A 15,289-nucleotide genomic window follows, 5' to 3' on the forward strand; every position below is an offset into this window, starting at 1 on the left:
CCACCAGTCAGGGTACACATGAAATGGTGATAAAATTGACACAGGCTTACACACTTTCAAGAATGACATCATACAGAAAACCTAAATGTGAACTGAATATCATCCTGGTTCAAAAGTTTACACACAACAGAGCTGTGGTTACTTTCACTCATTAGCAATTTCATTGAGTTCAGCCAGTAGGACCCCATAAAAAATTGTGTGTGTTATCATTAGGAACCATTAAAAATTATTAGGTGCTTTAGTGATTAAGAACCATTAAAAATTGTTAATGGATATTAGCCACTATGGGGATACCACTTACAGTGTGTCTTGTATAGCACATTGTAGATGGTACTAAAGGTTCTTTGCAGCTTCCCTTTGGCCCCAGCTGCATTGATTTTTACCCTATACTTTTTCACCAATTCCCTTTAATCTTATCCTACTTGGCTGTCCAATTTCTTGAACTTTACCTTGCTCAGATTTTCCCCTCACTTTCGAGAACAAACAAATCCTTTGGGTGAGCTCTTTAAGAGTTTAGAAATGCGAGTTGAAATAATTTTTTTATAATAATAATAATATACATTAGGAAGTGGAACATTCACAACTGTACCAAGTATAGGCATTTGTTGTAGTGGTAAATGCTCGATATACCTTTAAATGTATTGCACAAGCTGTTACAAGGAACAAAACTTGTAAGTAACACATTTGTAAACTATTTTACAGCATTGGATAGTTATTACTGTACAGACTATACTTTTTACATGCTTTGCTTCCATGTGATAAGATGAGCTTATCTACTTTTATTGTAAAGTCAACTGTTGACTTTTCATGACATTGCTAATGCTTATCAGTATAAGTATGGCAGTAGACATCAACAGTATTCTTACATGTTCCTCCACCAAACGTTTTCTGGAGATATTGAAATTAATCAGGTTAATGGGAGATTTTATACTTTAAACTTACACGAAGTATTGGTTACACCTTTGATAATGAAAGCAGTTAAGATTTCAATAATGAACTTTGGTTATTCACTTTATTGCACCTATTTTCATAATCCTTGCATGACTTAAAATTCAGTTAATGTGACTAATTTTAGTCATAGATGTAGCCCTCACTTGTCAGTGTGAATGTTCTGTCCCCCGTTTATCATTATACTATCACTATTTAACACCAGAGGGGCAACATACTCTTGAAAGATATTTGTAAAAGTGTAAGGTTAACTGTCAGTTTCACAAAAATGGAGAACTTGGAATGGAATGAGTAGTTCACTCCAAAAGTGCAAGATCATATTCAATTTTGTAATAGTTGTGTTTCGTAATATTTTCAAAAGTATGCCCTGGCGTAGGTCTTTACTCATAATCTGGAATGCTAATACTGGTAGTCATAATCACTCATTTTAGAGAAAAGCTTTGTTGATTGTATAAATTTAGTGTTTTTTTTTTTTATTTCTTCTCTAGACTAGTTTCATTAACTCAACTCTCACAGCCCTTATTTTACAACTAGCACCGTGTATTATACTGTATATTATTTTCTAACCTAAGTTACAGAGGGATCCCTTGGAGCCTTTGAAGAACTACGCCGAATAACTGGATTCCAAAGAAACAGAGGTGGTGTATTAATGTTTTGTCTGTTATGAGGGTGTTGTGCATTTCTCTTTGTGATATATTTTTGATGTTGCGTCCAAGTAAATTTGTTTTTGTGTAAATGTTAAACATTCAGACAAATTTATGTTGATTTACTAATTGCAGCAACTCTTACCATTCTGAGCAGTAGAACACTTTGGTATCATAATCGTTGTGATTACAGTGTACTGTAGATTTTGCTCATATCAGAATTACTGCTATCACTGATAAGTAGTTTCATCAGATTGCTGTAGGAGTTGGGAAAGAAAATAATTCCTAAAAACAACACAATTAACACTGGAAAATACTGCATGAGATAACAAATTTAATAGCTACACTTGTACAAATTGTAACTCGTATTTTAAGCATATTTACACAGTCCATAACCTCTGTATGAACTTTATACTTCAGTTACCTGTTGCATCAGAAAAATTTGGTTATTTTATTCACTGATTCACAAACAGTGAATTTGCCATGTATGTTGATTGAGAAGTGTGCCAAATACTTGAAGGCTTTGTACTCTACATGAAATTACTATACAATGAACCTGAAATTATGAATACAAGCCTCTCTTTCCAAGTATAATCAACATAGTATGATTCCATAATATTCAGTTAGTTCATTTTCCAGTATTAACTACTTAATTTTCCAATATGAACAGCTGCTTCACAAATATTTTCTTTGGTAGTCTAGTGTGTTATCTCCCAAGATTACTAGATTCTATAGATTTTTACGTCCATGTAGTATCTTTGCGGATGAGAGCAAGCTTAGTAATACAGTGCCTGTTCCAAAGAGCAGCACATCTGCAGACTGCAGTAACTACAGGCCAATCTCTATTCTCCCTGTGCTCTCCAAAGTTGCTGAAAAACTTATTTTTAAGCCACTGGCCTACCACCTTGATTTAAGATGGCTGGGATAGCTACTTCAGAGGCATTACAATCAACTACAAACGGTAAGTTTTCATCCACTGAGTGAAGGGTAGCCACCTCAAGTTCTCATTTCAAGAGATTGAATGATTGCAGCAATTCTCCTTCTACAGGAAACTTTGTAGCCTTTGCTAGTGGTTTGATTTTGCGGAAAAGTCAGGTATCCACTTAGTGCAGTAAACAAACATGCCCATTACTCTCCTCAAGCCACCTGTGGAAGTTCTTGTAATGGTCGAAGTCTTTCTAGATCAGGTCTGATGCAACCATTTCCCGCACAGTAACCAAGAACATTGATAGAGCACACAGATTTAACAGTCTTTGTTTCATTAAGAGTTAGACATCTCTTACTAATGACTTGAAGGAAGTGCTGTATATTACAATTATGTTTGTATGTACAACCAGCAACAGTAGTATTGTCCAAATAAGGAAAGGTACCCTGCAAGTCTTCTTCTTTTACTAACCTATCCATAGCTCTCTGAAAAGCTGTGGCACCATTTGTCACTCCAAAAGGAATGCTACAAAACTGTTACAAGCAGCCATTAGCTTCAAGAGCTGTGCATTTCTTATCGGATTCTTTTAATGAAACCTGCTGGTAGGCATTCCTCAACTCAAAGGTAAAAAACACACAGTACTTTGATAGATCATTAATCATGGCATCAATTCTTGGCAAGGGGTAAGCATCCAACTCAAGTGTATAAATTTATCATATGAGAGTAATCCACACATATCCTCCTTTTATACCAATTCAAAGGATCCTTCGTAACTACTACGTGGGCTTTCCATGGAGATATACGAGTCTCAATAATGCTTTCAGCCAGCAAGTGGCCGATTTCCTCTTCGATAAATTCTTTGTCTTCTTTGCTGAATTGCCTTGATTTAGTTGCTGTAGGTTTACACTTAGGTGGTAAATTATAAAAAGGGAAGGCTCCTCAACTGCAGCAGCTGTTAGAGCACAATGTGAATCAGCACCAGGTAGTGAGTCGGGGTTTAGGACCACCATACTTTATAATTATATGCTGATGTTGCCTTTGAAAATCTTGGCCAACAAGTACTCCCGAGCATAAATCTTTCAGTAATGTAAGTCACGTGGACAGATATGTTAATCCATTTAGATGGAGAATAAGGTGTACATTGACATAACCGTGGGAATTAGTTTTTAATGACTTCTGTGCCAAAGTGATGCCTTTTTATACTGATGCACTGGTAGTTTTAACACTCATGCAGTATCCACATCTATGTAGCTATCATCAATAAAAGAATCAACAAGTGCACTTAACTTTTTCCCTTTGATTTTTGTCAAAGTAGCTACACAATGCAGACTAGCAGGAAAAGTTGTACCTGTGACTGCAGCTAAGAAGGATGGCTGAGATGAGTCGAATACTGTTGCTGTTGTAGTTTAGCCAATAGGTGATTTAGACTTTTGTACTTCAGCAAAATGACCTTTCTTATAACAATTATTGCAGGTAGCCTCATGTGCTGGACAATTACTGTGATACAGTCCTCCACAGAAAGAGCATTTTCTCTTCATAGAAAAATCAGCTGCAACTGCTTGTTTTCCAGAAAGTGGTGTTATAGTGTCACATCCTAGTACTGTGTCTGTGGTACTTACTGGATTACCCATCGTCTGTTGTTGATCCTGAGTTGTTACAGCGGCAGTATGCATAATGTGTGGAATCTCACTACTGTATTAGGCCTATAAGCACTAGCATTACGTTGGGCTATGTCTAAAGAGTATGCTTGATTATAAGTTGCCTGAAACATTATTTTCTAAAAGTCACTGACGAATCATTGGGAAGGCTAGGCCATTAATAAAAGCATCTCTGATTAATTCCTCTCTGTATTGTTCAGCACTAATAGCTTTAAAATTAGTCTCTTCCTACCTTGTGAAGTTCTCTCAAAAACTCATCTAAAGTCTCCCCAGAATTTTGCTGTTGTGTCGCTAGTAAATATTTAGCAAATATTTCATTAGGCACCTTGACATACAGTAAATCTTTTCCAGTGTGGCAGTAGCAGCTTCGTAGTCATTGCATTCTTCAGTGTACAGTACTCATAAACTGTATGAGTAATACAGTTTACCGGGGTTCTAAGTTTATCAGGAGCATTTTCACCACTCTTCAATGAAGTTTGAGAAAATCTTGTGCCAGTGATGCCACTGTTTTGCTGCTGTAGTTGATCGTGGGTCTAGGTCCAGTCGAGAAGGCTTCAGTACTCTTTCCATTTGTGAGTTAAGTAAATTGTGAAGAACTAAGTTAATCAAACTTGGCTGCTATCCCAAGCTTTACTTAACTCAAAATTACATGCTATCCCAAGCTTTACATAACTCAAAATTACATTCATTCTGAAAGAACAACAATACCAATCAATAACTATCAGTGACAGAATATTATATATACATATAGGCAGTCCCCGGTTAACAGCTGGGGTCCTGTTGCTGGCCGAGCGCCACTATCCAGAATTGCTGATAACCAAAAATCGCTGATAATTGTGTTAATAAATTATGTTTACTACAACGTAAGCGACAACAAACCGCTTATCAGCGCTGATCAACCATTTAACAATGCCAAGAAACTGCTTACCAATGCTGAAATTCGTTACTGTTGCTAAAAATCTGGTTAATGATATCTTTAGCCAAGCACTGTAAAACCAGAACGCTATTAACCAACGCCACAGATAAGCGAGGACTGCCTGTACTTATAATTATACGCAGTCCCCAGGTTACAACGGGTTCGGCATAAGACATTCTGAGCTTACGACGCTTTTCAAATATATTCATCAGTAATTATTTCCTGGTTTACGACGCATGTTCGGGGTTACAATGCTGATCCAACAGAAGAAATATGACCTCAAAACAGCAGAATAATCAAAATTTTGAGTTTTTTTTTGGTGAAAAACTCAATGTAAATGCAGGTTACATTGTTTTCAAGGATTAATAGTAAGGTTTTCCAAGGTTTTCTTACGATTTTTGACGACGGCTTTCGGTGATTTTCGGCTTGCAACGTGGCGCAGAAACGGAACCACCTCCCATCCTCCCATAGTAAACCGGGGACTGCCTGTACAATTTGTACAGTTACAAACACTGTACTGTTATAAAGAATAAAATTATTGGCAGTTCATCAAGTATACGTACATGAAGTTGGTGGAAGAATAAACCCTTGTTCACAAAAATAAGAAATGTGCATAAAGGACAAACCTTTGTGGAGGCAGACTATCACAATGTGGAGTCTAAATCCAATAGATTTAAGTGCTGCTTTCGATTTAGTAAATCACAAGGCACTTATTTATAAACTTCAGAATCTTGGAGTGGGTGGATATAGTTTAAGATTACTGTACTTCAAGATTTCCTTACAGGTAGGCAGCAGTGAGTTGATGTGGATGGGATGTTCAGTGAACCAAGACCTACTGTGTCTGGAGTCCCACAGGGCAATGTTCTTGGTCCACTGTTATTTTTAGTGTACAGTATACAAGTGATGTGGTTGTTGGCCTGGAAAACAAGATTGTTCAATATGCTGATGATGCAACACTTGTGGGTGTAGTAGTCTCCACTTATGAGAAATGAAGCTGCCCTCAGCCTAAATCAGGACATGGACCGGATCAGGGAATGGTGTAGTTGGTGGGGTGTGAGACTGAACTCCAGTAAAACGAAAACACTTGATTAACATCTTGTACAGATTTCCCACCCCATCCTTCCCTTCAGGTGGATGGAACTTTGCTGAATGAATCTGAAGCTTTAACTGTTCTAGGTGTAACTTTTGACTCGCATCTAACTTTTGAGAAACATCTAATGAAAGTTTCAGCAAATACCGTATGAAAGTTAGGCATTGTTCTTAAGGCCTAATATATTTATAACAGTGATAAAGTCGATGCAACCTGTTTTAGGTCATTTGTACTTCCTTTACTGGAATACTGTTCTTCAGTGTGGATGTCTTCTTCTGCCCAAGATTTATCTCTTTTAGAAAGTGGTTCGTGGTGATAGGTTTCCGTTTCCTAATACAGTACAGGTAGTCCCTGTGTTACGGCTGTCGCAACTTAGGGTGTTCTGTACTTAAGGTGCTTTTTCAGATATATTTATTAAAAAAAAATCTGTTCCGGGTTAAGGCTGATGTTCCCAAGTTACAGCGCCATAAGCGCCTCAACTCGCCGGCGCTATAACGAGGTGGAAAACCAGTTTAGGGAGCTGTAGCCACTAGGAGGGTTCATTATAAGGAGGGGAGAAAACCTGTTTATTACTGGAACAGAACCCCTGCCATAACCCAGGGACTTGTCAATTTTTGTAAGTTGTATTTCAACAGAGATCTTTCATACAGTATTCACAATTGATCCCTGATCCCCTTTATCTGCCGAGAGCAACCAGATTCCCTGAACAACAGCACCAGTATGCAGTAAATGTGCCTTACTGTCAAACTTTTCAGTTCCAGAGGTCCTTTATTCCTTACTGTGGAACAGCTTCCCAGAGGATGTCCTGCAATTAGAACTTCAGAATTTCAAGCAAAAATGCAATGCTTTACTACCCTAATACTGTACTATTCTTGCATTTTAATACATTTTTATTTATTTATCTATTAATTTTTTTAATAGGTAAAATAGTGAAATGCATGGACTTTGATGTGCTTCCTTCCCTTGGGTCTGCAAGATAATTCTCTTTAAAGAGATTCTTTAATAAGAAGCATCCCATGGAGTTTGTTTCAAATTCAGGTCGGGATTTTGAAGTGCCTTTTCTGCCTAAAATTGATTTTATCTGGATGTAGCAGAGATATGACCCTTGTGAAATTTATGTGCCTCAAATAGCACTCACATGTTAATGTTACGGATTGGGAATTTACTTACTGTTAAACTCACCCGACACCAATATATTCATTACCTGCTGAAGTCGCCCTGAAATAATCTTAGTTTAAACTAGCAAAGCTGAAGAGTTGTCATAGGCTTGTTTTAAAGCCTCCATGGGTGCAGCAGGTGTTCTAGACTTATTGCCTGTCTAACTCCTTTTAAATTCTTTTAGAGAGACTGGGCATCTACAAAATTCTTGGAAGTGGTACCTCCAGGTTCTCTTGTATATTGGAGGCTTTCTGTATGAAGCAAGCCACTCGCCTGCTAGTAAGGCTGCTGACCTCCCTATCAAAGTAGCAACCTTCCAAGAAACAGAACAGGTTTACGTTTTTTTTTTTTTATGGTCTTGATGGGGTAGAGTTTGGGAACTTTTCATAATCCTTACCCCACAGACAACAGTGCTTGAGAAGATAAAACAATAGGTTAAGTAATAAGCCAATAATGACTTGGACCATCAGTGGATGGTCTCTTGTTAGTCAATTTTTTCCTAAGTTGTATTTTAACAGCGATCTTTCCCATTCGTAAGTGATCCTTGATACCCTTTTCCTGCCAAGAGCAACCTTATTTGTTGAACAGCAGTACCAATATGCAGCAAATATGCCTTGCTGTCAAACTTCTCAGTTCCACAGGTCCTTTAAACCTCACACCATTGGACTGTGGAACAGTCTCCTTGAGGGTTGTGCAATTGGAACTTAAAAAGTTTAAGCAAGGATGCAATGCATTACTACCTTAATACAATTCTCCTAGTATTTTAATAATATACTCATAAACATTTTTATATATTTATTAATTTGTTAATTTATTTTTCTTTTTTAATAAGTGATCTCTTCTTTCTGTGCTTCCCATTGCCTTCTATTACTTCTTTCTAATGAATACCATATTCATTGGAAGCTTGAATTTCAAGTCAGTGGTCCCTGTGGGCTTGTTCCATATGAATAGGGTTCATCTTTTGAATAATAATAAAAATAAAATGGAAAGCGGGGAAAAGCTGCAGCTGGAGCCACAGCAATTCATGCTCTTCCATTCAGAGAAAAGGCTAATCTTCTCTGGGTTGGCTGTTGATACCAAAGCTGGTACATATTGTTTTGGGTGTTTGTATACCTTTTTCATTACTCCTAAGGACTGTAAAGTCATTTGCATCCTGTCAATTGAAAACAAGTCAGTTGCCTACTTTTAGGTCCAAGGTGGTCTTCACATACTGTATTTGGCATAACATGTCCATTGTTTATGAACAAATACTGGATTCCAGGAGCATATTCACATTTGAGTTTTGATTTAGGGTTACAGATTAACAGGTTTCAACTCTCTTGCTGGAGCTTCAACATAATGTCATTTATGTTTACCATGAAGCTAATAATAATAAGGTTGAGGACTGGTTAGATTGCAACATGAAGCAGAAACTGCCAGAACACAAGGTCTAACAAAATCTCTTCCAGAACCTGTTTCATTGGAAAAATAAAAATAAAATAAATTAGAATGACAGCAGCATGGAGCTCTGTAGAGAAAGATATCTGTATGGTATGTAATCTATACTTGTTCCTATGGGGATACAACCATTGCTTTTCATATATGAAGTATCCTTCAATGCAAGCTGCAGTGGCTATTGAATCTTGGTAAACAAGGTAGTTAAAATGGCAGAGATAAGGGGGAGGGAAGGAGGTTGGTGTTAGGAAGTCTTGCTGGGCCTCCTTACTAATCTCTGTCTCATTCATCAGACAGAGATCTAACATTGAAGACATATTTTCTTAGCTTTAGCCTTGGCAAAGAGTAGAGGAACTGCCACAACTCCCCAATATAGCACCTTGAGAAGAAGGGCATCTTGTAGGAAGGTAAGCATATACAATACAAATTGTACAATACAGTGAAATACCAATATTGCAAAGAGGGAGACTCATGAGCAAAAGTAGCATGATATATCAAAATATAGTACATGTACCAATTTTAGTAGTATATGAATTAAGAACACCGATATAGCACATTACCAGCAACATCTGAGGACACACTAAAAGATGGCAAATAATTCTGGGAAGTTTTGACTTCATAAATGAAGCAACACACTAAGGCATAAGACAAAGGACACAGGAATACGCTACGAAACTAAACCTAATGAAAGCAATAACAGTCATCAACAGTAAAGTATAAAGATATTGACAGCTCAACTTACTCTTTATTCACAGTAGAACTAAAAATATAAAAAGTTAGCTAACACAAGTGTGAACCAACTGTAAAGTACTAATTAGTTAACAGTATACAATAAACCTAAAAAATAGACTTGAAAGGATACATAAAGCAAAAATATAAAGAAAAGTAATCAGAAAGACACTATTTCACTGCTAACAGCCACAAAGAACAGTTGTTAAATAAAAAAAAAAGGTGTAATTACTTACACTTCACAACAGCAAGGCCAGTAATACTGAAGACAGAAACTGACAATGTAGAAATCAACTTGTGTAGTTAGTGAAAAAAAGCTTGAAAAAGAGTAAAATAATGAATTAAATAAGGAATAAATGGATCAATGAGTTATGAATAATGATGAATGCTGCCAGTCATCCAGTGAAGAAATGAATAATGATGAATGCTGTCAATCATCCAGTGAAGAGAAGTCTAGAGAATTCTACTTTACAGTTAATATCATTGCACACACAAAAAGGGAGGGGGGTTAAATGACTTGAGGGTACACGAAGTTCCAGGTGGCACATGCACCTTATTACTACTACTACTACTACTACCGATCTTCATGTGTTAGAGTGAAGTGTCTGAGGACATTCCAAGATCACAAATGTGGACATATATAAGTAATGGGGTTGTGATGTAATGTAAGTATTCATAAATATTTTTGGATTAATTCTACTTTGAGGTTTCTCCTTACTTTAAAAAAAAAAATCAAGAAACCTCACTGCATTGTATAAAACCACAAAATTCATTCAAAATATGGTATTTTCTTTTTCTGCACACAACAGCACACATTCAAAAATTTTTTTATAATGTATTTTAAACCTTGTTTTATTTGGTGGGTTTGGTATCTGATTGCACAAACAACAAATCAGTAGAAAAGGGAATGCATATATACTACCTGAATGTATAAATTTATGCATGATGACTAAATTTCCACATAGTGGCCTTCAGTGTGATGAATTATAAAATATTACTTTTGCATTGCTGTTTCAGTATGGATATTATGGACTTGTTTGAATTCATTGCATGTTTAGTATAGGTGCATTTTGTGCGGGTGTTTGTAATCGTAATGCACAATAATCAATTACTCTTGCCATATTTAGCCCTGCCCAAATTACTGCCAATTCATCTTGAACTTTCAACCCAGTCCAGACCATGAATAAAAAGTAATTTTTTTTCAGCACTGACATATTAGTCTGATTGAATGATGAATGTGGCTAATTTATCTGATTACAATGATAACTTGGCTAAAAAGTAATTTCATAATTTCAAAACTGTAAATACTACAAACCCATTACATTACTTACAATGTAGCCACTTCTGTTTATACAGGAAATACCAGACACCTCAGTCTTCTGTAGGAGAAAAAAGATCAGCAGTAGCAGGTGCCACAGTGTTAAACTGTCTCACTTTCTGTGCGATACGAACAGCTGAGAGAAACAGAACTTACCTTGAATCTTAACACCAACCTTCTCCAAACTTCAGCCTGTTGAGAAAAAGATAATATATATATTATGTGTGTGTTTAAACTTTTTGTATTCTAAAAAGAAACTCATGATGAAAAAAACAGGAAAGAGAAAGTCTGGAACTTACTCACAACAAATAATTAAGAGCTGTACTGTGTGGACAACGTACATTAATGAAATACAAAAGAAAATGAATGATGAATAATAATGGCAAACATGAAAACATTTCAAAAGTGTATGGATTTCTGAGAGCTGTGAACAGTCGGCCGATACATGAAAAATGAGAAAGCTTACAACAATTATGCATGCACTGCACCACCTGCTGTTAGTATTTTCTTCTACAGAGGACTGAAGTGTCTCTTATTCTGTGGACATGCAAAAATGGGTTACATTATAAATAAGTCCAGGAGAAACAAATATCAGATTTATTTTCTTCTTAAATTTATAAGGGTATTGTTTTCACCCATCAACAGGTTCTAAAGTTTTAAAACAATCAAGTAATCACATTTTGTTCAAAATATAACTTTTGCTCAACACCTAAATTTAAAAGTTGTGGAGATCCTCATATCAAGGCAGATAGTTATCATCAGTCACAGTGGATTTTATTTACAGTAACTTTAGAATGAGTGCAGAAAAAATTTAAGAAAATTCTTTATGACCGTAAACTACCAGCTTAATCAACAAATAATTTTTGTATCAGTAGAACATATTTACAGTACAGTAGTGTAATTTCAGTCATGAGGGTAAGTAACCATTTGAGTATTAGTAATAGAGCATGGACTATTAAGGCCCTAAACATTAAAATTAACAATATAAATAAGTACTGAAAAACCAATACTTTTCTGATTGTTTATTAATTTTAGTTATAAGGTTAGAGGTTCCTTATTGCAAAAGTGCCAAAAGCTTTCTTCATTAGGATAAAGAAAGTGTTTTCCATTCTACTTGGTCTTTATTTAATGTTATTACGGTGTCATATTTTTTATGTAAGTTATCTAACTACCTTTACTGTAATATCTAAACAACAAAATTGGTGCCCTTCCCAGGGTTAGCCATATACCTGTCATAAGTGGTAAATAATTTTTTTTTTTTTTAAGTACAATATTATTGGGAGCTCTAAAGGCCAATATTATTTGGAGCTCTATTGTACTTTAACCCCATTATATTAACTGTTGTACTTGAGCTAATAAGGGTGATGTAGTTCAAGGACACCTTTTTTGTCCAAAACATACAAAATGTAGTTTGGCTCAAAGTAAGGGAACACCCATATTCCAGTCTATTTTCGACAAATTTAATGTGCTTCCTTGTCTAGTTGTGAGCTCAGTGTCTAATGTGTGTGGAGCTGAAAAGAAAGTATGAATGTTTCATCTCATATGTTTAATAAAATTTAGATTTTCAGTTCATATTTTATTGATATACTAGTCTACCGTTCCCTAAAAAATAATGCTGTACAACATTCGAGAAATTCTGCAATGGCTTTGTACTGTTATCCTTAATTGTCTTTATTAATATTTTTTATAGTTAAACATGGTGTTACATACAAATGAATTATGAAACATACACATATATACAGATCCACATTTTATTTTATACATTAGGATTTAAAAAGAAAAACTTCGATTCATGCGATGTTTGTCTGACAAGGTAATCAGTATGACCTAGGTAATTATTTGCATCTACAGACAATGTAAAAGCATTATACAGTACTCAGTAAATTATGTCTGCAAATTTTGAGCACAGGTGCACCTGGACCTCGTGGTTTTCCTGGGAAACCTGGAGAGAGGGATGAATCTGTGGGACAACAGACAATTGTACCTGGAGCTGTCACCTTCCCTGATAAGGCTTCTATGATCAAGGTACTGTCATTTGATACATAGAGCACTGAACCATGGATTCTCTGATAATAACAATGATAATATTAGCACTGATGACGAATGTGTTCATTTTCATTATTGCTTTATTGTAAAATATTTAACCTCTCCTGGATTTTATAAATTAACCCTTTCAGTCACTAGGTCTTTGAGGGTCCTTTCTGTTCCAGAGCCATCCCTGCAATAAGATGCAGTTTCCCTAGTTCACTATCTGTGACCTTAGTATTTATGCTATAATATACTTGTATTTCATTGATGTATGTTCAAAAAATCAAAATTTATACAGTAGCACCTTAATAGATGCTTTGGAGTCTTGCTTTCTGATAAGTAACAAAGTACATGTCAAGTAACCAAGACCCTAAATTATAGCCTGCAGTTGAATATTTTGTAGATATCTTACAGTTAACAACAACTCTACATAGTTGCCAACCTAAACTAACTTGTGCTTGACACTTAACATTCTGTTTAAGAGATTTATCTATAAAATGTATTGTATCTAAAATGGTAGCATAACAAAAAATAATCATAATGAGTACAGATATCTGTTAAGTTGAGGTGTTAGTCACTGTACTTGAAAATCAAAGAAAAAGATAACAGGACTTTATAAGTAACTCGACGATTGCATTATAGATTAATTGTCAGAGGATCATGAGTGATCTGAAGGTTAACTAACATGTTCACTATATGAATATTTAGTACCTGGCCTCCCCAAGAGTACCTCTTTTTACTTGAGAAACGTAAGTTTATTTGCTACATTAATCAGCTGTTACAAAAATTGTATGTAGAGAGGAATAATAATTCCTTGATTGATATGGGCACATCCAGAATCACATCAACCATGCAGCAAGGATTAGGAATAGAGAAGTGTAGCTGCCTGAAAAATTCTGACAATTCACAGAAGCACAGAGTTGCTGGGGGTTGCATAATGTAATTATTACCTCCATTTAAGGTCTTGCATAATTATATTCAACATTCTTGAATAGCAAAACAGATAATGTAATGTACTTCACAAAATTAGTAACTTTTTCTTTTCTGTATTCTATTCAACTATTTACTTTTGCTTGTCTATACAGGGTATTTGAAAATACCAAATTAAAAAGAAATTTATATTTTTCTTAAAACATGAACCTAAGCTTTCATATATGGAGTTAACTGTGCTTACTTATCTTCGACTTTTATTGAATTATCTCTGAAAAAGAAGATCTTAACACTATACCTGGGTCATGTGGTGTGACCTGGATCGCCCTACCTTCTTCCATTGTGTGAGTTAGCCTGTATGCAGCTAAACTTATCCTCCTACATGTGCCAGTATGAGGGGTTGTAACTTTACCTATATGGAAGCATAGGTTCGTAAGTTAGGAAAATTACAAATTTCTTTTTAAATTTGGTATTTGGTGGAACAAGTATATGAACCTACACTTCCACATATGCAGCCTCACCTGCAGGCGGGAGGACAATCTCTAAGGTACATGTGGGAGTGTTCCTACTCAATACCCCAGGGGTATGCAAGAGGTGTATGCTGTGTGTACCGTACTCACCCCAGGGCCTCAAGATGTTTCCAGTGATGTCTTCCCCTCCAGGCAGAGCTCCCGCAAGGCTCTACTTTGATATATGACCTTTTGTACTGCCACTACTGGGCCCAAGGTGAAGGTATCTAATGACTTGTGTGCTATATCCTTGAAGTAGAAAGAGGTGAATGTCAGTTGCTTCTTCCAGGCATGGCCCGGAGGACCTGACCAACCAAGTGGTTTTTCCTAAAAGCTACCGATGGTCCTGTCCCTCTGATATCGAGCTCTAACTCAGGTTGGGCCCGGATCTCCACTACGGTCCAAGTGGTATGCCCTCACAATCACCTCTCTCAGCCAGGAGATGGTGTTCACTTGCTTCTCTCGACCAGTCCGTGGAGGGCTATACTGTACTTTCGTAGGCTCTCAGGGATCTGACTGGTCATAGTAACATCTCATCCTTTTCTCCCCATACAAAGTCCTTGAATGATGGGACGGAAAAACCATCAAACCTTGGGTTGTGTATGGAGGGGTTCTGGGTCTTCACCATAAACTCTGGGAGGAAGGTGAAGCCAATCGATGTCCACCCATGGGTGTGGGTCATATTGTATGAGAGGGCACGTAGTTCCCCCACCCTCTTCATTGATAACAATGTCAACAGGAAAACCACTTTAAGAGTCAAGTCTCAGTCTGATGTCCTTCTGAACAGTTCATCGAGCGATTTCCTCATGGAGGCCGACCTTGGTGATACTCCACTCCAGGGGTTTCATTTCCCAAGGGGAGCCACTCTTCTCGAAGTTTCTGACTCATGTCTGACAGCTCCAATGATGTTAAAAGGTGTATGCCACTAGGTTTGAACACTCAGGCAAGGGAAGCCCTATAACCTTTAATTGCAGAGTCAGAAAGGTACTCCTCTAGACAAAG

At 36.5% G+C, this 15,289-nt stretch overlaps 1 protein-coding gene and 1 long non-coding RNA gene across 7 annotated transcripts in view; one reads left to right on the forward strand and one right to left on the reverse strand.

Moving 5' to 3' along the window:
• LOC136833218 (collagen alpha-1(XVIII) chain-like) overlaps positions 1 to 15,289 on the forward strand; it is a 665,928-nt gene that overhangs the window by 627,479 nt on the left and 23,160 nt on the right. For all 6 annotated transcript variants that reach the window (XM_067095081.1, XM_067095086.1, XM_067095082.1 and 3 more), the window contains 2 exons: positions 1,521 to 1,586; positions 12,730 to 12,845. In XM_067095081.1, the coding sequence (XP_066951182.1) occupies positions 1,521 to 1,586; positions 12,730 to 12,845 (182 nt within the window). The remainder of the gene's footprint in view (positions 1 to 1,520; positions 1,587 to 12,729; positions 12,846 to 15,289) is intronic.
• Positions 10,489 to 15,289, reverse strand: part of LOC136833220 (uncharacterized) — a 54,001-nt gene continuing 49,200 nt past the window's right edge. The window contains exon 5 of the long non-coding RNA XR_010851380.1: positions 10,489 to 11,012. This is a non-coding gene — a long non-coding RNA (uncharacterized lncRNA). The remainder of the gene's footprint in view (positions 11,013 to 15,289) is intronic.

The sequence above is a fragment of the Macrobrachium rosenbergii genome, chromosome 51 (genome assembly GCF_040412425.1).
Source record: "Macrobrachium rosenbergii isolate ZJJX-2024 chromosome 51, ASM4041242v1, whole genome shotgun sequence".
In the NCBI taxonomy this organism is placed as follows: Eukaryota; Metazoa; Arthropoda; class Malacostraca; order Decapoda; family Palaemonidae; genus Macrobrachium; species Macrobrachium rosenbergii.